General features: G+C 46.9%; 1 protein-coding gene across 3 annotated transcripts in view; it reads right to left on the bottom strand.

Annotated features, from left to right (window-relative positions):
- SLC7A7 (solute carrier family 7 member 7) overlaps positions 1–16527 on the bottom strand; it is a 45700-nt gene extending 29173 nt beyond the window's left edge. Inside the window, exons 1-4 of one of the 3 annotated variants that reach the window (XM_007990772.3) lie at positions 16307–16527; positions 13148–13266; positions 8801–8932; positions 6375–6915 (exon numbers count right to left, since the gene is read on the bottom strand). In XM_007990772.3, the coding sequence (XP_007988963.1) occupies positions 6375–6873 (499 nt within the window). In that variant the 5' untranslated portion in view covers positions 6874–6915; positions 8801–8932; positions 13148–13266; positions 16307–16527. Of the gene's footprint in view, positions 1–6374; positions 6916–8794; positions 8933–13147; positions 15543–16306 lie in introns of those variants that run through there. The other 2 variants (XM_007990775.3, XM_007990776.3) reach the window with 2 other exon arrangements.
- Positions 16528–27710: the final 11183 nt, after the last annotated feature.

The following is a 27710-nucleotide window of genomic DNA, read 5'->3' as shown; positions in this document are numbered from 1 at the left end:
TGTCACCCAGGCTGGAGTGCAGTGGTGCGATCTGGGCTCACTGCAACCTCTGCCTCCCAGGTTCAAGCGATTCTCCTGCCTCAGCCTCCCAAGTAGCTGGGATTACAGGTGCCCGCCACCACACCCAGCTAATTTTTTTGCGTTTTAATAGAGACGTGGTTTCACCATGTCAACCTCTTTTTTCAGGTAAGCATCTTACCTTACTTGCTGGGAAAATGACCCACTTCTGTGTCATGACAGCCAAAGAAGGCACTGCTCATGGAAGGGCCACATGAGTGCCCAGCAGAAGACTCGGATGCCCTGTCTAACTCACACTCAGCCCACCTTCCCTATTTGAGATGGCAGCCCCATCACCCACACCTGTCCAAGCTCAAACCCTCAGCTTCACGAACTCTGAGAGCTTCCACATCCCCCATACCTAGAATATATGGGTAATGGGGTGTGCCTGAAGGATTATGGGATATGAGAAGGCCAAAGCAGTGAAAGCACAAGGCACACCTTCAAGGGGTTTAGATTTTCTCCTAAAGCATGTGAGGAGTCATTGGAGGATTTTAAACAGGGAGCAACATACTGGGGTGGAAACCTGTGGGCAAGGCTGGAGGAGGGCTTTACCTGTGAGAGCTCCTCGACCCACTGCAAAAAGTCCTTGAAAGTCCACTGTTAACTATTTCTTTTTTTTTTTTTTTTTGGACGGAGCCTCTCTCTATTGCCCAGGCTAGAGTGCAGTGGCCGGATCTCAGCTCACTGCAAGCTCTGCCTCCTGGGTTCTCGACATTCTCCTGCCTCAGCCTCCTGAGTAGCTGGGACTACAGGCACCCGCCACCACACCCAGCTAATTTTTTGTGTATTTTTAGTAGAGACGAGGTTTCACCATGTTAGCCAGGATGGTCTCGATCTCCTGACTTCGTGATCCACCCGCCTCAGCCTCCCAAAGTGCTGGGATTACCAGCGTGAGCCACTGCGCCCAGCCAACTATTTCTTTATTCATACCCTCATCTCTGTTCCTAAGGCCACTCCACAGTGCAGATCTTCATCACCCTTTACATGGATTCAGTTTTCAGCTCCCTAAACTAGTCTCCCCACCTTTCTGTCTCTTGCTCTTTCCAAAAACATTCTCCATGTCGCCACCAGAGTTCTCCTTTTAACCAAGTCTGATTATTTCAGTAGTCCCCATACCCCTGCTTAAAATCAGTAGCTGTGTAGCTTTGTAGCTCTCACCTGTAATCCTAGCTACTCAGGAGGTAGGAGGATCACTTGAGGCCAGGAGTTGGAGGCCGCAGTGAGCTATGACTGCACCACTGCACTCCTGCCTGGGCGACGGAGCAAGAACCCCCATCTCTAAAAATAAAAAAATAAACAATAGCTTCCCCTTATCTTTTAGATAAAGTCCAACCTGATTATAAAACCCATCTCACCCAGTGCTGTCTCCTAGCCCTTCTCGCACCCCACATTCCAACCATACCAATGACCTGGAATTCTCTGAACATTCTGTGCCTTGCACCTCCACACCTTTGTACATGCAGTCTCCTGTGTGAAAGGTTGCAGGAGACAGCTATATTTGTTTTCAAAATTCAGCTCAGACACCATGTTCTCTGTGATACTTTCCTAAGCTGTCCTCCCCTACAAAAATAAAGTTGCCCCATTTAGGTCAGGCGTGGTAGTTCATGCCTGTAGTCCCAGCACTTTGGCAGGCTGAGGCAGGCGGTTCACCTGAGGTTAGGAGTTCGAGACCAGCCTGGCCAACATGGTGAAACCCCGTCTCTACTAAAAACACAAAAATTAGCCAGGTGTGGTGGTGCATGCCTATAATCCCAGCTGCTCGGGAGGCTGAGGCAGGAGAATCGCTTAACTTGGGACATGGAGGTTGCATGAATGAGGCGAGATCACTCCAGCCTGGGCGACAAGAGTGAAACTTCGTCTCAAAAAAAAATATTGCCCCATTTGCTCTTATGGTGCCTCTATCAGTGCACAAATTATATTGCATGACAATTATTTGTTAACATGTCTGTCTCCTTTCTGGACTATAAATTATGGAATGGCAAGGGCCAGATATCATTCTTCTTCGTTTTGCAGCACTAAGTAAAATATCTAGCACACACATAGCATGCCCTAATTAAATTTTTTCTAAGGGAGGGAATGTATGAAAGCTCTAAATTAAAGCCCTTCTGTTGCTAAATCTGAAGATTCTGCCTAAGTTCTCACTTAGGCTAATCAGAATGTCTTCATAGGTCCTAGCATCTGACTTGTGTCAGGTGCTTATTAAACAGTGCCGGAAGGCCACGTGCAGTGGCTCCTAGCACTTTGGGAGACCATGGCAGGCAGACTGCTAGAGCCCAGGAGTTTGAGACCAGCCCAGGCAACATAGCGAGACCCCATCTCTATAAAAAAAATTTAAAAACAAAACTAAAACAGTGGCTGAAAGAATAAACCCATGAATCATATGTCACTAAATTCTTAGTCTTGATCGCCCTTCTGAACCTTCTTCAGATCTCTATGTTCCTCTGAAGTTATTAAAGATAGAACAAAGTCCAGATATTACCTATGCAGTAATATCTCATTTATCTGACCATAACTACTCAGATGAAGTCAAGAAACAGGAAAAGGAACAGGACTATAAGTGACCAAGAAAGATGGTAATTTTAAACATAATACCTTATACTTGAGTCATAATTTATGATTTTCACTGAATCTCATTCCATTCTCACAACAGCCTGGAATTAAACAGTCAGTGCACTTGGCTCAAGGTCACATAGCTATTGAGCCCAACCTCAAACACAAGTGTGTGCACAAGTGGTGTGCACATTTCACTCTATCAGAGTAATCTCAAATGTGTGTCACACATCTGTGCACAAAACTCCATGCCTTTTACTCACTAAAGAGCTCTGCATATGAACCATAACTGTGGCTACTTTGCATGTGTTATTTTTGTTTTGTTTTGTATTGTTTTGTCTTTTGAGAGAGTCTTGCTCTGTGGCCCAGGCTGAAGTGCAGTAGCATGATCTCGGCTCACTGCAACCTCTGCTTCCTGGGTTCAAGCATTTCTCCTGCCTCAGCCTCCACAGTATCTGGGATTACAGGCACCCACCACCACACCCAGCTTTTTTTTTTTTCTTTTTTTTCCTTTGAGACAGAGTCTCGCTCTGTCACCCAGGCTGGAGTGCAATGGCACAATCTCTGCTCCCTATAACCTCTGCTTCCCGGGTTCAAGCGATTCTCCTGCCTCAGCCTCCTGAGTAGCCGGGACTACAGGCATGCACCACCACACCCAGCTAATTTTTGTGTTTTTAGTAGAGACGGGGTTTCACCATGTTGGCCAGGACGGTCCTGATCTCTTGACCTCGTGATCCACCCGCCTCGGCCTCCCAAAGTGCTGGGATTACAGGCGTAAGCCACTGCACCCGGCCTTTGCATGTATTCTTACAAGGATATACAGGCACATGAATGTGTACATGGGTGAATGAGGGTTTGAACATGTATGTCTCTATACCTAAATTAGAAGCAGAAAATTGGCCAGGTGCAGTGGCTCACGCCTGTAATCCCAGCACTTTGGGAGGTCAAGGCAGGCGGATCGCCTGAGGTCAGGAGTTTGAGACCAGCCTGGACAACATAGTGAAATCCTGTCTCTACTAAAAATACAAAAACATTAGCTTGGCGTGGTGGCGGGCGCCTGTAATCCCAGCTACTTGGGAGGCTGAGACAAGAGAATCACTGGAACCCAGGAGGCGGAGGTTGCAGTGAGCCGAGATCGCGCCATTGCACTCCAGCCTGGGCAGCAAGAGCAAAACTCTGTCTCAAAAAAAAAAAAAAAAAGAAGAAGAAGAAGCAGAAAATTAAAAAGGGGTGACTGGCAGAGGTAGGCACAATGCCAGAATCAAAAAACAAGAGCTGTCAGAAATGACACAGATAAAGATAGTTAAAATAATAGAATTCTAAGGCTGGGAATGTGGCCCATGCCTGTAATCCCAGCACTTTGGGAGGCTGAGGTGGGTGCATCACCTGAGGTCAGGAGTTCGAGACCAGCCTGACCAACATGGAGAAACCCTGTCTCTAATAAAAATACAAAAATTAGCCAGGCATGGTGGCACACGCCTGTAATCCCAGCTACTTGAGAGGCTGAGGCAGGAGAATCACTTGAACCCGGGAGACGGAGGTTGTGGTGAGCTGAGATTGCGCCATTGCACTCCAGCCTGGGCAACAAGAGTGAAACTCTGTCTCAAAAAAAACAAAAAACAAAAAAAGTCAGTGAAAACCCCCTTCTTGCAACACAAAGTGGTGCCTTCCACCCCTCCCTGACTGTTGCCATGTATGACAAACATACGCAGAGATGAGTCCAGGCCAGACACAAGGACATACAAAACACAGAAGGACCCCACAGAAGACAGCCAGTTCTCTACACAACAGTAAAATCAGGGAAGCTGGAAAGGAAGTTGAGGAGTGAATGGGGCAATACAGAAATTGAAAGAAAAAAGGACACAAGCTGATGGGAGAGCAGGGAGCCAATGAGCAATTGCACCTGGTGCAAGATTCCTGTGCCCCAACTGCTACAGCAGCTGCCCCTCAAACTGACAGAATGTCTGAGCTTATTCACAGTTGTGGGGTGGAAGGCATCTCTAAGGTCCTAGGCTCTCTCAGGTTGGAAGGGCATTTTTCAAGAATAGAGGCATCTGAGGGATGGGGCTGTGGAGAATCATCATCTCAGCACCTCCAATGGCTTTGCTGAATGTACAGATTTAAATAATATTTTATTTATGAGATGGAGAAAAAGCCAAGGTGGACTGAAATGACAGTATTAAAAATCTTGCCCACAGAGGCTGGGTGCAGTGGCTCATGCCTGTGATCCCAACACTTTGTGAAGCCGAGGCAGGTAGATCACTTGAGGTAAGGAGTTCAAGACCAGCCTGGCCAACACAGTGAAACCCCATCTCCACTAAAAATACAAAAAAATTAGCTGGGCATGGTGGCACATGCCTGTAATCCCAGCTACTAGGGAGGCTGAGGCAGGAGAATCACTTGAACCCAGAAGATGGAGGTTGCAGTGAGCTGAGATTGCGCCACTCAAGCCTGGGTGACAGAATGACTCTATCTCAAAAAAAAAAAAAAAAGGAAGAATCTAGCCTACAGAAATACTCACGCAACTGCAAAAGGACATCCACTGGAGCATTATCTGTAAGACTGAGAAACTGAAACCAAGGTACATGGCCATTAACAGAGGACTAGCTAGATAAATAAACTACTTAAATCCTTATAATTAACATGGAATTAAAACATAATTTTAAAATACATCCTTAAAATTAACATGAAATAATACAAAGCATTTTTTAAAAAGTAGATCTGTAAGTAGAAAAGAATGTCACTGATAATGCTAGAGGAAAAGCACGTTGTAGAATTACAGGTAGACTAGTATGATCTCATTTTTGTAAAAGAACAAAACATACCTCTTTTTTTAATTTTTTTTATTTTTTTTTTTATTTTTTTATTTTTTTGAGATGGAGTCGCACTCTGTCACCCAGGCTGGAGTGTAGTGGTGCAATCTTGGCTTACCGCAACCTCTGCCTCACCGCAACCTCTGCCTCCTGGGTTCAAGTGATTCTCTTGTCTCAGCCTCCTGAGTAGCTGGGATTACAGGTGCCTGCCACCATGCCCAGCTAATTTTTGTATTTTTAGTAGAGATGAGGTTTCACCATGTTGGCCAGGCTAGTCTCGAACTCCTGACCCCAGGTGATCTGCCCACCTCAGCCTCCCAAAGTGCTGGAATTACAGGCATAAGCCACCACACCCTGCCAAAACTACATCTCTTGAAGGAACAAGAAAAAAAAAAATCAGTATGCCTGTAGTCCCTGCTACTCAGGAGGCTGAGGCAGGAGGATAGCTTGAGCCTAGAAGTTCGAGGCTGAAGTGAGGTATAATCACATCACTGCACTCCAGTCTGGGTGACAGAGCAAAACACCTGTCTCTTAAAAAAAAAAAAAAAAAAAAATCAGGAAGAATATGCAAACTGCTAATAGTCCTTACCATGAGAAGCTGGGGAAAAGGTGAGTGTTTTTATGTTACACTGTGGTACTGTTTGAAATTTCACACTAAGCATACATTAATTTAACTATATATATATAGAGAGAGAATTGTGTATATATATAGTTGTGTATATATAGTTGTGTGCATATATAGTTGTGTATATATATAGTTGTGTGTGTGTGTATATATATAGTTGTGTGTGTGTATATATAGTTGTGTGTGTATATATATAGTTGTGTGTGTATATATATATATGTTGTCAGAGGCATTCCTTTCTATCTCCTTCTTACTCCCAGACTGCACTCACATCCCAGCCTCTGCCCAGCCCTCCATCCACCACCTCCTGCCCCAGCCCTACTTACAGATGCAGGCAGCAGCCAGCAGGCGGCTGGCAGCATAAGGGGCCAAGCAGCTTGGGAAGAGAGGCTGTACCATGTAGTTGGCAAAGGTGATGGCAATGATGGCCTGGCTGGTGGGCTCACTGATGAGCAGGGAGGTCCAGAGTCTGATGAAAGCAAGGAATCCTCCAAAGGCCTCCAGGATATAGGCATAGCTGGCCCCAGATTTCTTAATGGTGGTGCCCAGTTCCGCATAACAAAGGGCCCCAAAGACGGAGAAGAGGCCCCCGACAGCCCAGATGACCAGAGAGAGACCAAAGGAGGCACTGTATATGAGCACACCCTTGGGGGAAACAAAGATGCCCGAGCCGATCATGTTCCCCACAATCAGGCACACGCCGTTAAGCAGTGAGATCTCCTTCTTCAGCTTTACCTGCTCCGGCCCTGGGCTGGCCCCATCACCCAAAGGGGAGGTTTCCACCTCAGGTTGGGAGGCCCCTTCATACTCAGTGCTGTCAACCATGGTGGAGGAGAGGAAACCCTTCACCAGCTTCCTGGCATTGCCCTTTAAGGAAGAAAGATGATGCTATATATTAGGTGGTTGGCAATTACATAGAACCTCTACCTGCCTCCAACGCAGGCTAATATGGGCAGCCACCAACCACTGCAGAGACCTCCAAATAACCTTTTCTCTAGCTCACTCATCAAAACAACCCCAACTTGAATATGTATGTATTTATTTATTTATAGACAGAGTCTCGCTCTGTAGCCCAGGCTGGAGTGCAGTGGTGCAATCTTGGCTCGGCTCACTGCAACCTCAGCCTTCCAGGTTCAAGCACTTCTCTTGCCTCAGCCTCCCAAGTAGCTGGGATTACAGGCACCTGCCACCACGCCTGGCTAATTTTGTTTGTTTGTTTGTTGTTTTTTGTTTTTGAGACGGAGTTTCGCTCTTGTTGCCTAGGCTGGAGTGCAATCTCAGCTCACCGCAACCTCCACCTCCCAGGTTCAAGTGATTCTCCTGCCTCAGCCTCCCGAGTAGCTGGGATTACAGGTATGCACCACCACACCTGGCTAATTTTGTATTTTTAGTAGAGACGGGGTTTCTCCATGTTGGTCAGGCTGGTCTCAAACTCCTGACCTCAGGTGATTCGCCCGCCTCAGCCTCCCCAAGTGCTGGGATTACAGGCATGAGCCACCTTGCCTGGCCTCCAACTTGAATTTTTAAGAGAAGGCACTCATTCGCCAGAGAGAAAGCATCTGTCTCTCATCATTAGGATATTGCTGCCCACCCAACTCACCAAATAGAGAACGAAATCTTGGGCTGGGCACAGTGGCTCATGTCTGTAATCCCAGCACTTTGGGAGGCCAAGGCGGGCAGATCACCTAAAGAAGGGAGTTCAAGACCAGCCTGCCCAACATTGAGAAACTTGGTCTCTACTAAAAATACAAAAATTAGCCACGTGTGATGGCACATGCCTGTAATCCCAGCTGCTTGGGAGGCTGAGGCAGGAGAATCACTTGAGCCCGGGAGGTGGAGGTTGCAGTAAGCCGAGATCAGGCCATTGCACTCCAGCCTGGGCAACAAGAGCAAAACTCTGTCTCAAAAAAAAAAAAAAAAAAAAAAAAAAACACTAAATGTTGGTTCTCTCTGAGCCTGCTATAATACAAGATAGGCATGGGGGCAGCGTGGCAGTTCCCAGAAAATAACCATAATGGCTTGACCCTGAGTTTTCAGCCTTATCCAAAACCCGTCTTCCCTCCAATTTCAGCTTCAGCGATCACCTGCGCTGAGATACATTAGGAACCGATCTTACAAGCAACTAATCTGTGGGAGCACCTCATAACGCTGCTCTTTTCCTCAAGGACTCTATGTCTGCCAAACCTAAAGGCTTCAGAAATCTGCTGGAAACCCACAACCATCCTCCTGCCCAAGGAGCATCCCTTAACCCTTAGCTGGAGTCTTCAGCCCTGGCAAAGCCCAAGTAGACCCACCTCACCCTGAAAGAAAACAGGCTATTCTCTTTTCCTCACTTTTCCTTTCCCAGAAACCTTTTTCCCAGTCTCTGGTATTCCAAGCCTCCTGCTATCAGATCCCTCACATCAGCATCGTTGAATCACCCAAAAAAGTATGAATGAGAGAAGGGTGATCCAATGTACAACAAAACCTAGAGATGATTGGAGGCAGCTGATGACCACTCCCTACCCCAGAGTTGCTGCTGGAGAGATACCACTGCAAGCCAAGGCAGGAAGACAGCTGCAGCCAGGCAGCACATGCTGGAAAACACCGAGCAGGAGACAGCTGAGAGGAAAACAGAAGAGGCTAGTCAAGCAATGGGGAGATATTAGGGCGAGGGGCACTCGGGAGAAGAAGCAATTAGACACTGCACAGCAGCAAAGACAAGGGTAAGCAAGGCGAGTGGAGATGAGAAAAGGGCGGAACGCACACTTACTCCTCGGTCCTGGATATAAGCAGGTTCTCACGGCAGTGCCAGCAGCAGTCAGGAAGAGAAGTGCCTTCTAGGATCTATGGTCTGATGCTCCTCCTTCCCAGCCAGCAGTAAAAGGGAAGGCCAGAAAAATGCCTATGGATTTAAGCAAGAAGGGTGGAGGAGGTGAGGCAGCCTGCAAAGGAAGGAGTGAGGGAGGGGAAAGGACTGTTAAGCAACCATCTGTGTCCAAGGTTCACTGGCCCTTCACATCTGCAAAAGGGGCGGCTAGGAGCTCTTGGCTCAGCACTTTCTGTGATAAGGAGTCACTCTCTCAGGAATCTCCTTTGTCAGCTCTGCTCTGGGACCAGGGGCCCAGAAGAAAGGACAGTCAGCTGGGTGCAGTATCTGCAGCCCTGGGGAAACTGTTCCAGACCAAGTTAGCTGAGGACAGGACAGTAGCCGGGAAGGAATACACAGCACTCTCTTTCTCTGTGTGTCCTCCATGCCCCACCCTAGCCTCTCTTCTCTCTCACCCCAAGCATTTAAGAAAGGGAGGAAGGTTGCACAGTGTAACACAAAGGCTTGTTCCCATGCTGAGATTACAGGAAGTGTAAGAGCAGTCTCTACACCCTGTGACTGCACACTTCCCCATGCAAAGAGAGACTGGGAGGTTGCCTCCAAACCTGGGCCACTGCCCCAAAGTCTGAGCCTCAGACTACTTCAAAAGAAACACAGTCAAGAGATCAAATATCTGACTGCATCCCCACCAGACCCATGTGCCTTTTCATTCTTGACAAAACATACCAAGATTTTTGGGATAAGCATACATTCCTATGAACGACTTCCTCATATATAAGTTTACTCCACTTTCCTAAAAAATATGAGGAAATCAGGCCGGGCGCGGTGGCTCACACCTGTAATCCCAGCACTTTGGGAGGCCAAGGCAGCTGGATCACAAGGTCAGGAGATCAAGACCATCCTGGCTAACACGGTGAAACCCTGTCTCTACTAAAAATACAAACAAATAAAAATAAAAATAAAAATTAGCTGGGTGTGGTGGCGGGTGCCTGTAGTCCCAGCTACTCGGGAGGCTGAGCCAGGAGAATGGCAGGAACCCGGGAGGCAGAGCTTGCAGTGAGCCGAGACTGGGCCACTGCACTCCAGCCTGGGTGACAGAGCGAGATTCCGTCTCGAAAAAAAAAATTTTTAAATAAAATGAGGAAATCAGATTTCACTGAATTATGTTGGACAGACAGGCCCAGAACAGGCAGAGAAAGCTGAGCATTTTTTGGAAATCACATAGTTTATGCTGTCTTTATTATTTACTTTAAATCTGGTATTCCTTCCAACAGAAATAGACCCTATCCATTCTGAAATCCAACTGTCTGTTTCTTCTCATATCTCTTCTAACCCTCTTTGGTTATTCTACAACCAGAGAATAGAGATCTAAATATCTCTGGGAGACATCTCCACCATACATCCTCCCATTCTAGCTCTTTAAACTTTTAATTTAATCTAGGAGGAGGATTCTGGTGTGAGCGTTCCCAGAGATCATGCTTCTCCCAAGACAGGCTTTCACAGTGATCTGAAATCCTTCTGGAGGAGACTAACCTTTTCTCCAAAATGCTCCTGTAATAATAATTGCTATCACTTATTGAGCACTTACCTGGGTCAGACACACTGCTAAGGACTTTAAGCACATCATCTAATGGAACCACCAGAGCTCATATACTCTTAATCACACAAGTATACTATCTCTCCATCTCCCCATCCCCCTGGCCTGCCCTAGTCTCTAGGCCTTCTTTTTATTTTATTTATTTATTTATTTATTTTATTTTATTTATTTTTTGTTTGTTTGTTTGAGAGAAGGTCTCACTCTGTCACCCAGGCTGGAGTGCAGTGGCACAATCTTGATTCACTGCAACCTCCACCACCTCCTGGATCAAGCAATTCTCATGCATCAGCCTCCTGAGTAACTAGGATTATGCCTGGCTAATTTTTGTGTTTTCATTTTGGTATTTTTATTTATTTTGTTTTATTTTATTTTATTTTGAGACAGAGTCTTGCTCTGTTGCCCAGGCTGGAGTGCAGTGGCGCGATCTCGGCTCACTGCAACCTCCACCTCCCAGGTTCAAGCAATTCTCCTGCCTCAGCCTCCTGAGTAGGTGGGATTACAGGTACACACCAGCACGCCCAGCTAATCTTTTGTGTTTTCAGTGGAGTCGGGGTTTCACCATATTGACCAGGATGGTCTTAAACTCCTAAACTCAGGCAATCCGCCCACCTCAGCCTCCCAAAGTGCTAGAATTACAGGCATAAGCCATCGTGCCCAGCCTAATTTTTGTATTTTTAGTAGAGATGAGGTTTCGCTCTGTTGGCCAGGCTGGTCTTGAACTCCTGGCCTCAACTGATCCACCTGCTTCTGCCTCCCAAAGTGGTAGGATTACAGGCATGAGCCACCGGCACCACCTTAGACCTTGCTTTTGGACAGGAATGACCTACATGAATTACCTGGAGGAAGATGTAATCAGACTAGATTAAAAAGAAAGAAAGCCTCTGTCATCCTTCAGTCTATAGCCTAGACTAAAGGCTCCAACAAAGTTTGTTAATCTCCTTCCTGGCTGCCCCTCCCCTTTCTCATTCTTTGCAGGGATAAGAGGTGATTACAAGTCCTCTTGGCAGTGCTGCTATTGCTAGGGTGCCCACTTCTAAAGCAAACAAAAGAAAACACAAACACATCATCACGCCTGCCCTTTTAAGACCAAATTCACTGGCACCAAGGGGTGGGCATGTGTCCTAATATGACGTAAAAGAAAGGAAGGAAGGAGGGACAAAGGAAGGGAAAACTGTGAGGGGGAATGGAGAGAGAAGTGTACGGGGTTTCATTCCTGACTGGTGGCATCTGAAAAGTGAAGTCCTATCCGTGGAATTTTGAGACAGAAATCTGCTGGGGTAAAACCCGCACTCCCGCAAACAGCATGCCCTCGTGGTAGCACCAAGAAGTGCTAGTGGACTCTAACCTACTTCAGTCTGCCCATGCAAACTAGGCAAGGGAGGCTGCCATCCATAGAGAACATGAAGCCCCTGTCTTTTCCCCACCACTACCTATAGCACCCTAGACAAGAAGGCACCATCTTTGGCAGCTCACATTTCTCCCTAAGACCCCGGGTCTTAGGGTAATGCTTCCGCCATTCAGGCAGCCTGCGACCAACAACACCCCTAGGCTCTCCCAAAGGGGCTCTTCTGCCCCAGGTTTTCTTTCTTTTTTCTTTTTTTTGGGGGGGGGGGGTTTTGGGTTTTGGGGTTTTTTTTTTCTCCGAGACGGAGTTTTGCTTTGTCACCCAGGCTGGAGTGCAGTGGCGTGATCTCTGCTCGCTGCAACCTCCACCTCCTGGGTTCTCCTGCTTCAGCCTCCCTAGTAGCTGGGATTACAGGCACCGACCACTATGCCCAGCTAATTTTTAATTTTTATTTTTTTTATTTTTTTATTTTTAGTGGAGACGCGGTTTCACCATGTTGGCCAGGCTGGTCTCGAACTCCTGGCCTCGTGATCCTCCCACCTCAACCTCCCAAAGTGCTGGGATTACAGGTGTGAGCCACTGCACCTGGCCCACCCCAGGTTTTACATGAGCAACCCCATAAGATAACAGCAGCCCTTGTCGTCTTTCCCTGTCTGAGATGCATTCATCTCTGAACACCCAGTGAAGATTACAGGACAACACACTTATCCTACAGCCTGTGGAAGAAATTTGATTCAGAAACTGGCAGCAGGGCCTCCAGTATGCAGTGCTGGGCAGAACAGTCAGTGGAGCCCCTCACCCTAACCTCACCCACCAATGGCAACACCAAAACATACTTCCTCCAGGAACTAGCACATAACTCGGGGTCTTGGCTCCTCAGCCGAGCTCAGGGAACTACTGTAAGAACACACTTTCTCTCCCAGAGACCCCATGTCCTGCCTTCCTGGCTCCAACCAGTCTGTGCTGCCTCCCCTAACAACAGAAACAGAAAACAGATACACTCTGGTATGACTAGATTTCCCCATCACTCCAAGCTAGAAGCTCAGCTCCTCCCTCCCCAGTTCTCTGTTTGTTTTTCTATATTCTACTGTGGCTAAGACAGTCTCTTAAAAAAAAAAAAAAAAAAAAAAAAGGTGAAACAAAAAAGCAATTGTTTACTCCTGTGGCCAGGGCTTCCATTAAGGAAGGGCTGAAGTCTCTGGGCAGAAGTTTCAGCCCAGGGAGGGACACAGCTGGGATCAAGAAACAGGAGGCTCTTGGGCCTCCATTCAGCCGATTTTTAGGACTCACTCCATCCTCCTCCTGCACTTCCCCTCTCGCCCATTGTCCCTCCTCTCCCACCTCTTACCTGTCCAGTGACCTTTGGGCAGGTGCGGGGAGGACAGGCTACCAGCTCAGTCAAGGGAGAGGGGAAGGTGCTAGTTAGGAGAACCAAGGGTATGGCTCACGCTGCAGCAGCTGTTGACTCTGAGGAGCAGAAAAAGCAGAGGGTAACGGGGACTGAAATGGAAAACAGGAAAACACATGTGTGACTCTGGCCGGCAGCGGGGAGGGGCCAGGGGACGGGCTGGAGCTGGGACTGCCTGGTCAGACCCAGAGGACCTCAATGCCTGCCAGCCTCCAGGCACCTTCTCCACTACACTGGCACCAAATACCTGAGTCTCAGCTCCTTCTCCTCCCTCCCTCAGCCCCACCCCCCTCTTTCTTGTTGCCCTACATTTACTGAGCATTTAAGCTTTCCCCTCCATTGACAGTGACCTCTGATGCCTCTTGCAACTCCCCTCATTCCATTTCCTAATCATCTCCCACTCATGTACTATCCTTAGTCCTGCAGAGGGGATACGATCCCATGGTCAGGAGAAGGAAACTTTGCAGTCCCATCTCAAGAATGTCAGCGCCATTTCAGCCCCTAAAGCAAGCCAAGGGAGGTAATCCAGGCCAAGGAAGACCACTTATAGGAGGACAGCCAAGCACATTTAGACACCAAGCAAGCTCACTCACAGCTGAGATCTCTAATTGGTTCAGGTGATATCGATGTGTGTCACCAGGTAAGAGCCAACTGGGCCGTGGCACCCTGGGCAGACTAATGAGTTGGCATCCCTTCAAACCAGTTTTATTTAAACATCTGTCGAACGTTTACTTAGCAGAGGTGGGGGAAATACCAATTTTCCTGGAATACAAATTGTGTAAGCCTCTTTATATTCAAAATTAGAAATTATTACGTATCAGCTGGGCGTGGTGGTTCACGCCTGTAATCCCAGCACTTTGGGAGGCCAAGGCGGGCAGATCACAAGGTCAGGAGTTTGAGACCAGTCTGGCCAACATAGTGGAACCCCGCCTCTACTAAAAATACAAAAATTAGCCAGGTATGGTGGCGGGCACCTGTAATCCCAGCTACTTGGGAGGCTGAGGCAGGAGAATCGCTTGAACCCGGGAGGCAGAGGTTGCAGTGAGCACTCCAGTCAAAAAAAAAAAGAAGAAATTATTACACATCTTCATCACATGCAATCTTCTGAAGCAAACAGCTTCTTGGTAAGCATAGTAAACCACTTAAAATCAGATAATAGTATAAATCTCTTGCCCTCAGGGAGCAGCACTTCACAGTGCATCATGCATTTTTGGAATTACAACTGTGACTAATGCCTTCAAGCAACTGTCAGCTGGCTGGCCCCTGGGCTACACCCTGCAATTTGCACCTGTCTTGCAAAATTACTCCAGACACAAGTAGTCCAGGTAAGGAGTTGTCAATAAGTCTATGTCACCGGATGAAAGACAACTCATATTTCACCAAGACACGGAAATCATAGTACACTGGCACCAAATACCTGAATTATTGCAAAGATAATTTAGTGTCCTTTAGACACTCTCAGCCTGCTACCCAACTTGCTGGCCCCTTACCTGCACTCTGGGGTAGGGTCCAAGTTGTGAGGGAAGACCCAGGAAGAGGAAGCTGTCCTTGCCTGCATGGGCCCCCCTGCTGTCTTCCTCATTCCACTACAGCTTCACTGGCTTCCCTGCTGTGGCCACACAGCAAGCAGGCTCCCGCCTCACAGCTTTTGCAATTTCTGTTCACCCTGCCTGGAACATGCTTCCCAGTGATATTGTCCATTCCCGGTGTCATTTGTTTGCTGTCACCACCCCCACTAGAATGTAAGCATCACAAGAGCTTTGTTCACCACTGTATCCCCGCAGAGCAGGGCTCACATAGACAGTTAATAAATGTTTGCTGGGTTAATAAATGAATGAATGAACTATGTTATTTATTTGATTTCCCAGGTAGCTAGGCTCCTGGGCATGTCCTTGAATTTGCTCTCCAGGCCCTCCTGTTTGGCTGCCGCTCTGGCTCCTAAGCAAGGAGTACCCGGAGGTACTCTTTTTGACAGTAATGCGTTAAAGGCAGAGAAGAAAGTATGGCTTTCACGGTTTTACTGGGAGGCCTAGAATGATTTGAAACGGACTTTTGTTTCATTAATGGGAAAAGCAAAGCAAAACAAAAAGCCTATCATCTAACACTCTTTCCCTGGATCCAGGAAATTCTTGTCTGCTCTACCTCACACCCAGGCTCAGGTGACCGGTCTGGGTGCGGCGTGGAGATGGCGAGAGCTAAGTGCTACAGCTGCGAAAGGGTGAAGGGCAAAGGAGGAAAAGGCCGAGGGAGGCGAACGCTCAGGTTCATGCGTATGCAAGTGGGCTCTACAGCGGAACTTCGAAGCATACACTCAACTCCCCACCACGCGCCCCGCCCGCTGCTCTTCCCCGGAAAAGCTCTCCCCTAGCCCGCGATCCTCGCTGGCCTAGCCCTTGGCCGTTCCCATCCCCCTCTCCGCCCCCGCCCAACCTGCTGGCCTCACTCACCTTTGTCCCTTTCTCCCATCCCCACCCCCCAATCCACCCTCGCTTTCTCCGGTCCCCTGCCATTTGTTTCGCTTTTATTTCCCTCCTTCTTTTGGGTCCCCAGTCTGCGGTCCTAGGACAACGCCTTCCCAAGCTCGGACCCAGCCACAGTCCGCCTTCATTACCCCTCTTTAGAACAGGGTCGCCCCCGAGGCCCAGGTCTGGCTGTGGGGGCCCACTCGAGCTCTGCCTTGGGGGACCAGAACCTCACCCCAGCAGGCGTCCCTTCCGCTCCCTCCACCTGGCCAAGCTGCCCCCACCCTTCCACCGACTCTAGGAAGCGCTAGAAGAGGGGACTGTCGTGGGTGTCGGCGAAGGGCGCAAAGGTCCAAGCACCGAGGCCTGGCAACCCGCTCCCCTGTCCGCTCCTCGCTCCCGCACAGCTGGACTGCTGCGGGGAAATGAAAATGACCGCGGACACCCTTAGAGACTGGTCGTCCACCCCATGAACGCTCAGCTTCCTCTTCCCTCCCTCCCAACCCCGCATAAGCTGGCTGCCAGAGGCCACAACTGCCTCCTGCCCGGAGATGCTTAGCTGAATCTGGGTAGGACCCCCAGACTGGAAGCCCCTTGTCGGGGGGGCGGGGGCGGGAGGCGGGGCGAGGAAAGGTGCCTGCTCGGAGCCGGAGGAGGGGTCTCCCGAAGGCCGTCTCTTCCACTCCGGGTTCCCGACTCCCCGCCCCCTCGGGGGAGCTGTTGCATCAGCTTCCAGATTCCAAACCAGAGAAAGTGAACTCCACTAGGCTGGGAAGGCGTCGAGCATTAGAGCCGCCGCCAGGAGGCAGCGCTTCATCAAAAATGTCGGGCAGAGGGGCCCGGGATAACGGAGTCCCCGGAGCATCTTTCATCTGAAGTCTTAGCAGCAGCGCGGACCTAACAAAAAAGGGAGTTGCTGAATTAGTTCAGGAAAAGGGAACTGGAAATGCTTCATCACGTTTTAAAGCTAAAAGATGGCTTGTAAATAATACAACTACCTTTTGGATACCTTTTGGACAATCTAGCTTTGGGGTTTTTTTAAGCCAACATTGGCGCTCTGCGGAGATCCACAAACAGCCACCGCCTTCAAGACCAGTCTGATAGAAACACAGAGAGCTTACGGAATTTCCCAGCCCCCAGGCAAAGAGGAATGTAGTCCGAAGTCATGATTTGCCCATCCTGAAGCTCAATCATTTAACACCGAATTTAGCCAGTACTGATATAGCAGAGATTTGACAGTTCTGGGAAAAGAAGCAGAATATGTTGCAATAAATTATGTAAGCAGTAAGGAAATAATATGCAAAGTACTGTATTGAGTGATTTGTAGCCACAGTTCTCACATTTCTTGCATGAGGTGACAGTGATTTGATCTTTGTGCTGTCCTAAATAGGGAGATAATGAAAGAATTCCCAAACAGTTCACTCTTACCTCCACAACTTCTTCAATCTTAGAATATTGGCACAGGCATGCAAAAAGGAAAAGAGATTGCAAAATGAAGTAGAATTGCCTACCCAGAGTCAGCTTCCTTCGTCTTATGTTCCTTTTCCAATGTCATCATTATCAATCACAACAATTACAAGGCACCTAATTTCCTAGAGCAAAGCACTTGTACAAAAGTAACTGTAGGGGCTGGGCGCGGTGGCTCACGCCTGTAATCCAAGTACTTTGGGAGGCCGAAGCGGGCGGATCATGAGGTCAGGAGATCAAAATCATCCTGGCTAACACGGTGAAACCCCATCTCTATTAAAAATACAAAAAAAAATTAGCCAGGCGTAGTGGCGAGCGCCTGTAGTCCCAGCTACTTGGGAGGCTGAGGCAGGAGAATGGCAAGAACCCGGGAGGCGGAGCTTGCAGTGAGCCGAGATAGCGCCACTGCACTCCAGCCTGGGCGACAGAGTGGGACTCCGTCTCAAAAAAAAAAAAAAAGTAACCGTATAAATACAAACGTACAGAACAGAAAGAGGCTGTTTGGATAAATATATTAGACAAAGCATGAGCTCATTGCACCCTTGAACTTCTGGGCTAAAGTAATCCTCCAGCCTCAGCCTCCCAAGTAACTGGGACTTGCTGGTGGGTGCCTACAGGTGGGTGCCCAGGTTATTATTATTATTATTTTTTTTTTTTTTTATTGAGTCTCGCTCTGTCGCAAGGCTGGAGTGCAATGGCACCATCTCGGCTCACTGCAACCTCCGACGCCCTGGTTCAAGGGATTCTCCTGCCTCGGCCTCCCCAGTAGCTGGGATTACAGGCATGCACCACCATGTCAGCTAATTTTCGCATTTTTAGTAGAGACACGGTTTCACCATGTTGGTCAGGATGTTCCCAATCTCTTGACCTCGTGATCTGCCCGCCTCCGCCTCTCAAAGTGTCGAGATTACAGGCGTGAGCCACTGCGCCCGACTTTTTTTTTTTTTTTAAGAAACAGAGTCTTGGCTGTTTCTAAAAACTACAAAAATTAGCTGGGCATGGTGGCATGCACCTGTAATCCCAGTTACTCGAGACGCTGAGGCATGAGAATCGTTTCAACCCAGGAAGCGGGGGTTGCAGTGAGCCGCCATCAAGTCGCTGCACTCTAACCTGGGTGACCGAGCAAGACTGTCTCAAAAGAAAAAAACAGAGAGAGAGAGAGAGCCAAAGTCTTTCTGTGTTGCCTAGGCTGAGAAAGCAAAATGTTAAAGCCAAATACAGGGCATGACGCCCTTGAAAAACAAAGCAGTTTAAGAGAGGAAACACATGAAGCACAGATGCCTGATGCTTCACATTATTCTTAACTCCAGTCTTTGCCAGTTGAAGTCCAGAGGTTAAAAGACATTCAGTTTAGGATGACGAAGCTGCTTTCCTGTGGCTTCTGAGGCTGATGAAGTCATAGAGGAGTGCTGTCCAGGTGCCAGACCCCTCCCTCCAACAGAGTTCCATGAGGTCCCTGAGAATGCTGATGTTGTCAGCGCTCTGGGGTTCTCTCTCTCTCTCTCTCTCTCTCTCTCTCTCTGTGTGTGTGTGTGTGTGTGTGTGTGTGTGTGTGTGTGTGTGTGTCCAGAGAGGCTGAGATGAGAGGTAGCTGTTTTGGTGAGGAGCCCTTTCTGGTATTTACAACCCATAGATTGTCCCCCTGCTGTATCACACTAACCACATCAAAGGTTAAATTTAGGGAGGCCCAGACAGCAAGATTGCTTAAGCCTAAGAATTCAAGACCAGCCTAGGAAACATAGCAAGACCCCATCTCTAATATATAAAAAGGCTGAACTTGTCTTCCTTTTTTTTTTTCTTCTTTTTTTTTGAGACGGAGTCTCACTCTGTGGCCCAGGATGGAGTGCAGTGGCACAATCTTGGCTCACTGCAACCTCTGCATCCCGGGTTCAAGTGATGCTCCTGCCTCAGTCTCCCGAGTAGCTGGGACTACAGGTGCCCAGCACCACGCCTGACTAGTTTTTGTACTTTTAGTAGAGATGAAGTTTCACCATATTGGCCAGGCTGGTCTCGAACTCCTGACCTTGTGATCCGCCTTCCTTGGCCTCCAAAAGTGCTGGGATTACAAGCATGAGCCATGGCGCTTCGAAAGACCCTTCTCTTCCCAGATTTCCTAGTTCCAATGAAACTTCCCACCCTACTCCCAAAGTCCTCCAGCTCTGGCTCCTTGACTCCCACATCTGCTAAATAATTGTACTTGTCCACTTTTGCATGCTGTGTTCATATTATACACATTATTTGTTCACCTAAATGCATATGCCCCACTCCACCCCAGGTGTTTTTTTGTTTGTTTGTTTGTTTGTTTGAGACAGTATCTTGCTCTGTCACCTAGGCTAGAGGACAGTGGTGTGATTACAACTCACTGCAGCCTTGACCTCCCCAGGCTCAGGTGATCCTCCCACCTCAGCTTCCCACATAGCTGGGACTATAGGCACATGCCACCATACCTGGCTAATTTTTTGTTTTGCTTTTTGTTTTTTGTTTTTCCAAGATGGAGTTTCACTCTTGTTGTCCAGGCTGGAGTGCAATAGCGTGATCTTGGCTCACTGCAACCTCTGCCTCCCACATTCAAGTGATTCTCCTGCCTCAGCCTCCCAAGTAGCTGGGATTACAGGCATGTGCCACCACACCCAACTAATTTTTGTATTTTTAGTAGAGACAGGTTTTCGCCATGTTGGCCAGGCTGGTCTCGAATCCTGACCTAGGTTATCCGCCTGCCTCGGCCTCCCAAAGTGCTGGGACTACAGGCATGAGCCAACCCACCCAGCCAATCTTTTGTATTTTTTGTAGAGACAGGGTCTCACCATACTGTCCAGGATGACCTCGAACTCCTGGGCTCAAGCGGTCCTCTCACCTCCCTGACCTCAACATCCCAAGTAGCTGGGACCACACGTGCATGCCACTATGCCCTGCAAAACACACACACACACAAAAATTAAATTTTAGTAGAGGTAAGGTCTCACTATGTTGCCCAGGCTAGTCTCAAATTCCTGGGCTCAGGTGATCCTCCAGGCTCAGCCTCCCAAAGTGCTGGGATTACAGGCCATGAGCCACAGTACCTGGCCAGTTTGTCATCTTTTCTTGTTTGTGTGTGTGTATGAGAGAGAGAGAGATGGAGTTTCACTCTTGTGTGCAATGGCGCAATCTCGGCTCACCACAACCTCCGCCTCCCGGGTTCAAGCGATTCTCCTGCCTTAGCCTCCCGAGTAGCTGGGATTACAGGCATGCACCACCACACCCAACTATTTTTGTCTTTTTACTAGAGATGGGGTTTCTCCATGTTGGCCAGGCTGGTCTCAAACTCCCGACCTGATCCTCCCACCTTGGCCTCCCAAAGTGCTGGGATTACAGGCATGAGCCACCGCGCCCCACCACTTGTCTTTTCTGTCAATCCTGTATGTTGACACTTGGGTAGTTCTTCGAGCCTTTGGCTTCTGCTACTTGATTCCCCAAATGTAAACTGTGAGACTCCAGTGCTGTACACCTCACCTGTCTATCTCAAGGCCAGCCAAAGGCTCAAGGAACCAAGCTTGGGAAAAGTGTCACTCAGTCTTCATTCTTCCTTTAACAGTAAAACAATAAATTCAGGGCCACACTTTGGTTCAATTTTTTGATTCCTAAAAATGACAAAGCAATCTGTACAATGATTGCTTCCTGGACTGTCTACTTTACAGTTTTATTGTGAAAATCATAGGAAATCGTTTATGTGAAAGTGTTTTGATAAGTAAAAACAAAGAGTATTAATGCAAGATGACACTGATACTGTATGTCTTATTTCCCTTGCTTATTTAAGTCAATCTGTTGGCTTCTAGCCATGTTTCTTTTGTTCCTATCCCCTCTTCTTGTTCAGCCCTAGCCTGTATCATTCTTATTGTTATCAAAAATAGCTGCTTTTACTACTTCAACTAGGATCCACCCTTCCCTTCTTTCAGAGCACAACCTACAGCCACCTCCTGTGGAAAAACTTCCCAGTCTTGCAGAAGAAAATGATAAACTTCCAGATGGATCATTATACCACTCCCATGGGTTTCTCCCATCAGCACATGTTTGTGTCTTGCCTGTGTGAACCCCAAAAATTTAAGACAGGTCTCAGTTAATTTTTGAAGATTATTTTGCCAAGATTACGGATGCTCCTGTGACACAGTCTCAGGAAGTCCTGATGCCATGTGCCCAAGGTGGTCGGGGCACAGCTTGGTTTTATACATATTAGGGAGATGAGACATCAGTAAATATGTAAGAAGTACATTAGTTCCATCCAGAAAGGTGGAGACAGCTCAAAGCAAGGTCCCCCACACTGGGGACTTCCAGGTCACATGTAGATGAGAGACAGATGGTTGCACGCCCAGCCCTGAAAAATATATTATTGCATTTACACAAATAACTGTATTGCCGTAAGTTAAGAATACTCACAAATGTTTCCAAATTCTGGAGAAATCAGGTAGAGAGACATAAATATGCTCCAAATTTGTTCATAGGACTATACTAAATTGTTAAAAGCTGTCAATAGCTCAAAAGAAAAGTTTTAAGACTCTGAAAAACAAAACAAAGCATCAGTAAACTTTTTTTTTTCTTTTTTTTTTTTTGAGATGGAGTGTTGTTCTGTTTCCCAGGCTGGAGTGCAGTGCCACAATCTCGGCTTACTACAGCCTCTGTCTCCTGGGTTCAAGCAATTATCCTTCCTCAGCCTCCCAAATAGCTAGGATTACAGACGTGCACCACCACACCTCGCTAAATTTTGTATTTTTAGTACAGATGGGATTTTCCCATGTTGGCCAGGCCGGTCTCAAACTCCTCACCTCAGGTGATCCATCCGCCTCAGCCTCCCAAAGTGCTGAGATTACAGACATAAGCCACCAAACCTGGCCAGAATCAACAAACATTTTAAGCAAAAAGTCAGAAAGATTGGTTCAGTCCATGCAGTTAATTTCTGTTCTGCTTAATACTCATGAACATTTTAGCTCTCCATGAGTCCTGAAAGTTTTTCGTCTATTCTGATGTCACAATCTCCAAAGTTATCAGAAACCTGCATTCAAGAGCACCTGCTGGAGTTTTATAGCTGATTACAAAACCACCTTTTAAAGAGGACCAAAAGACAATTGTCAATGGATGAAAAAAGGTTTTAAGGCAGCCATACTTAAAAGACACAATTGACAAGGAAATGTGTTACCTCTGTGACACACAATAATTTTTATATAACGATTATGATTATTAATGATAATGTACACTAACACTAAGTTATATCAAAGTTACTGGAGTTTCCCATAATTTTGGAACCCATACCAATAACATATTTACACAAATACAGCCCAAAGAAAACCAAACACCATTTCATATGTGACGATGCTTCCTGTATAATTTGTATACCAAACAAGCCAAATTACGTCATTTTTGGGGGGGGAGAACTTTTGGGGGATCTAATTTCTTAAAGAATTAGGTTAGAAAAAGACAAAATTTATAATGTGATTTTGGAAAGTTTGTCAACCATAAAAGGTTTAAAACACTTGATATTATAAAGTAGGATTACAGATCATTGTAAAGTCATTTATTTAACCAAAGTGATAATTCAAGAATTTCAAAAAAAAAAAAGCAAAAACCTTAATTCTTCGAGAGAGGAGGCTTAATTTTCTAAACTAGAAGGCCTAATGAAAACAGCATGAAGTCAATTATATTTGATTTCAAAATTTTGTAAACAATCTATAAAATTTAACCTTGATTATAAAATGTAACTTCCGTAAGCCTTTTACGACCTTTATAACCTTTATTAACGAGTTGGTTAAAGCTGCAAGAAAACCTTGTTAATCTGACACAGGGTCCATACACTGGTTTTGCATCATTGTGTCTTTGACACTAATGATATTTATAGAGAAGCTGAACTTATTTCACATTTCAAAATTGGCTCTTACAATCTTACATGCCTACCTCTTCCACAATAGTCCCTGGGCCTTGAGGAATTGAATAACTTTAATTTCAGGCCCTGTGTCTCAGGAAAGCAGTTTATTTTGATTTGCATGTTCTATGGGGCTTGAAGATGAGGCTTTAATTGTTGTCAGTGTTTAAGATTTAGCAGGACTTGATGTCCTTTTTAGACCCAAGAGTCAGAGCCCTGTAACTCAATGTCACAAAGACTTTAAAAGCACATGCAGGCCAGGCACCGTGGCTTGCACCTGTAATCCCAGCACTTTGGGAGGCCGAGGTGGGCGGATCACAAGGTCAGGAGATCAAGACTATCCTGACCAACATTGTGAGACCCCGTCTCTACTAAAAATACAAAAATTAGCCGGGCATGGCAGCGCGCACCTGTAGTCTCAGCTACTCAGGAGGCTGAGGCAGGAGAATCGCTTGAACCGAGGAGGCAGAGGCTGCAGTGAGCCGAGATGGTGCTACTACACTGCAGCCTGGGCCACAGAGCAAGACTCTGTCTCAAGAAAAAAAAAAAAAAGCACATACAGGCTGGGTGTGGTGGCTCACACCTATAATCTGTAATCCCAGGACTTTGAAAGGCCAAGGTGGGCAGATCACCTGAGGTCAGGAGTTCAAGACCAGCCTGGCCAACATGGTAAAACCCCATCTCTACTGAAAATACAAAAATTAGGCTGGGCACGGTGGCTCACACCTATAATCCCAGCACTTTGGGAGGCCAAGGCGGGTGGATCACCTAAGGTCAGGAGTTCAAGACCAGCCTGGCCAAAATGGTGAAACGCCATCTCTACTAAAAATACAAAAATTAGCCAGGCATGGTGGCGGGTGCCAGTAATCCCAGCTACTTGGGAGGCTGAGGCAGGAGAACCACTTGAACGTGGGAGGCGGAGGTTGCAGTGAGCCAAGATTGTGCCATTGCACTCCAGCCTGGGTGGCGAGAGTGAAACTCTGTCTCAAAAAATATATATATATATTAGCCAGGCATGGTGTCGCATGCCTGTAGTCCCAGCTACTAGGGAGGCTGAGGCAGGAGAATCACTTGAACCTGGGAGGCAGAGGTTGCAGTGAGCCGAGATCCCGCCACTGCACTACAGCCTGGTGACAGAGCAAGGCTCCATCTCAAAAAAAAGAAAAAAGAAAAAGAAAGAAAAAGAAAAAAAAAAAATCTTATCTCAGTATTTGTTTGTTTGTTTGTGTTTTTTTGAGACAGAGTTTCACTCTTGTTGCCCAGGCTGGAGTGCAATGGCTCGATCTCGGCTCACTGCAATCTCCGCCTCCCAGGTTCAAGCGATTCTCCTGCCTCAGCCTCCCCAGTAGCTGGGACTATAGGTGCGTGATACCAAGCCTGGCTAATTTTTGAATCTTTAGTAGAGATGGGGTTTGACGATGTTGGCCAGGCTGGTCTCAAACTCCTGACCTTGCGATCCACATGCTTGGGCCTCCCAAAGTGCTGGGATTACAAGCGTGAGTCACCGCGAAAGGCCTAATGAAGGCCTTTTAAATACAAATATGCACACATGCATGCATACAGACACACATCTTGGATGTTAGCCTTTTAATTAAGCTGACTTTTAACTATTAAGCTCCTTAACAAAAGAAAAAAAAATTTTTTAATCTCATTACCATATTTCGGCTATGACAAAATGGTACTAAACTAACAGTGATCACACAAATTATACGATTTCTCAGCGCTCTAAGTGTAAGCAGAAATTAACACCAGCTGGCTGTTAAATGCTAACTTTATTCGTTTAAAAGGAATTTGCAAGACAAAAATGCCAAACCAGTTTCTTACCTAGTGATGGGTCACAGGCTGTAGACTGCTCTCTACCAGCCTAGAAGCAGGAGAAAAAACAACTCATCTTCTCTGTTGGAAGTGAGTTCGAACTCATGGAAAGAGGAAAACTTACCTTCCTGTAGGAAGCAAGTAAAACTCAAAAAAAAAAAGAAAGAAAGAAAAAAGGAGTTGTACAGCAAAATAAACTACTTTAGATCTCAACCAAATTTTGGGAGATCGGGATTCTCTGGAGGCGGTCCTCTCAGACTTCAGCAAATGGCCTATTGGTTTGAGCCATAAAGTTAGCTCATGCTGGTACCAAGCACCAATAGGAGATTTCTTTTATTTTTTTGAGATGGAGTCTCGCTCTGTTGCCCAGGCTGGAGTGCAGTGGCATGATCTCGGCTAACGGCAAGCTCCGCCTCCTGGGTTCATGCCATTCTCCTGCCTCAGCCTCCCGAGTAGCTGGGACTACAGGTGCCCGCCACCACACCAGGCTAATTTTTTGTATTTTTAGTAGAGATGAGGGTTCACCGTGTTAGCCAGGATGGTCTCGATCTCCTGACCTTGTGATCCGCCCACCTCGGCCTCCCAAAGTGCTGGGATTGCAGGCGTGAGCCACCGTGCCCGGCTAATTTTGTATTTTTAGTAGAGATGGGGTTTCACCATGTTGGCCAGGCTGGTCTCCAACTCCTGACCTCAAGTGATCCACCCGCCTTGGCCTCCCAAAGTGCTGTGATTACAGGCATGGGTCACCGTGCCTAGACAATAGGAGATTTTTTTTTAAAGGTTAAGGGCATCTCCACTCAGAATTCTCCTGTGGTTACCAAAATGTGAACTCCCGAAATTTGAGACAGATCTCAGTTAATTTAGAAAGTTTATTTTGCCAAGGTTGAGGACACGCCTGTAACACAGTCTCAGGAAGTCCTGAAGAGATGTGCCCAATGTGGTCCGGGCACAGCTTGGTTTTATACATTTTAGGAAGACATCAAAATGTTAAGAAGTACATTAGCATTTGTTCTGTCCAGAAAGGCAGAGACAGCTCAAAGCGAGGTCCCCCCTCACTGGGGGCCTCCAGGTCACATGTAGGTGAGAGACAGATGGTTGCATTATTTTGAGTTTCTGATAAGTCTTTCCAGAAGACGTAATCAGAATATGCATCTATCTCTGTGAGCAGAGAGATGACTTTGAATAGAATTGGAGGCACAAATCTGCCTCCAATTCTGTGGTTCCCAGGTTCTCAGCTTGAAGAGGCCCAAGATATTTTCCCTTCACACCTGACATACAGTTAATGGGCTCTTTTGTAGGAGTTTTGGGATTTATAAAGCACTTTCACTCACATTATCACTTTTAGACTGTTTTCACAAATGTAACATATTAAGCATTTTTAAAAATAAAAAATGAAGGATAAATAACTTCTCCAAGACATCACTGAATAGCAAGTGATAAAAGGAGGGGAGTCACCAATCAGGGTTTGCCACTTTCTAGTACCTACCTCACAGGGTTGTTGCAAGGATAATATTAACCAATGTGTGGCAGTAGCACTTATAAAAATGGAATGTCACATCTTAGCTCCAATACAATACCCCTTTCTCAGGAAAGTCATCTTTGATGGTGTACTGTAGATCAAGTTCACACTATAAACTCATAAACAACATGTACTTTCTTTCCCAGCACTCAATGACAGTATTAATGTATGTCATCATTTGATTGTCTCTTTTTTTTTTTTTTTGAGATGGAGTTTCACTCTTGTTGCCCAGGCTGGAGTACTGTAGCAGAATGAGCCACAGTCAAAACTCCTCAGACACCGGATTAAAGAAGAAAGAGGTTTATTCGGCCGGGAACGTCAGCAGATTTGTGTCTTAAAAGCCAAGCTCCCAGCCGAATAAACCTCTTCCTTCTTTAATCCAGTGTCCAGGAGTGTTCTCAGGATCCACATTGCTTAATCTGGCCAGAGTCCCTGCCAGGGATGCTCTACAGGGCAGGCAGTACAATGGCACAATCTCCGATCACCACAATCTCAGATCACAGCAACCTCTGCCTCCCGGGTTCAAGTAATTCTCCTGCCTGAGTCTCCAGAGTAGCTGGGATTACAGGCATGTGCCACCATGTCTGGCTAATTTTGTATTTTTAGTAGAGACAGGGTTTCTCCATGTTGGTCAGGCTGGTCTCGAACTCCCAACCTCAGGTGATCCGCCCACCTCAGCCTCCCAAAGTGCTGGGATTACAAATGTGAGCCACTGCACCCGGCCTGTCTTTTTTCTTTTATACCGAAAGCTCTATCAGGATATTAATGTCTGGTTTTATTCTCCATAAAATCTCCTAATACAGCACTTGTCATGGAATTTTTTTTGAGGCAAGGTCTCGCTCTGTCACCCAGACTGGAGTGCAGTGGCGTGATCTCTGCCTACTGCAGCCTTGGGCCTCCCAAGCTCAAGCAATCCTCCCACCTCAGCCTCCCAAGTAGCTGAGACCACATGCATGCACCACCACACCCAGCTAATTTTTCATTTTTTTGTAGAGAGGGAGTTTCGCCATGTTGCCCAGGCTGGCCCAATTTCCGATTAACTCTAGATTTGATTACTTTTCTTAGTCTAGGAAAACTGTGTTACAGTGATGCGAGGATCTGTAGAATGACGTTGATGTTACTCCTCTGAGATCAAAGTTACTATTAATATCAATTTCGATGAACTAGAGACCGCTGTAGGGAGATTGTGGGAACTGTTCATTCAGAACGGCTTAATCTGGGAGGACACGACTTCCACTGAGAATGCATGCCCTGAACGACAATTCGTTTTCACCTCGAAAACCTGGATCGCAGTTTTGTCTCTCCTTCCGTACGATGACCCAAGATGGCGGAGCCCGGGATTGAAAACCCAGA

Source organism: Chlorocebus sabaeus, chromosome 29 (assembly GCF_047675955.1).
Source record: "Chlorocebus sabaeus isolate Y175 chromosome 29, mChlSab1.0.hap1, whole genome shotgun sequence".
In the NCBI taxonomy this organism is placed as follows: domain Eukaryota; kingdom Metazoa; phylum Chordata; class Mammalia; order Primates; family Cercopithecidae; genus Chlorocebus; species Chlorocebus sabaeus.
The sequence above is the reverse complement of the archived record's forward strand: the minus strand, read 5'-3'. Positions and strand labels throughout refer to the sequence as shown.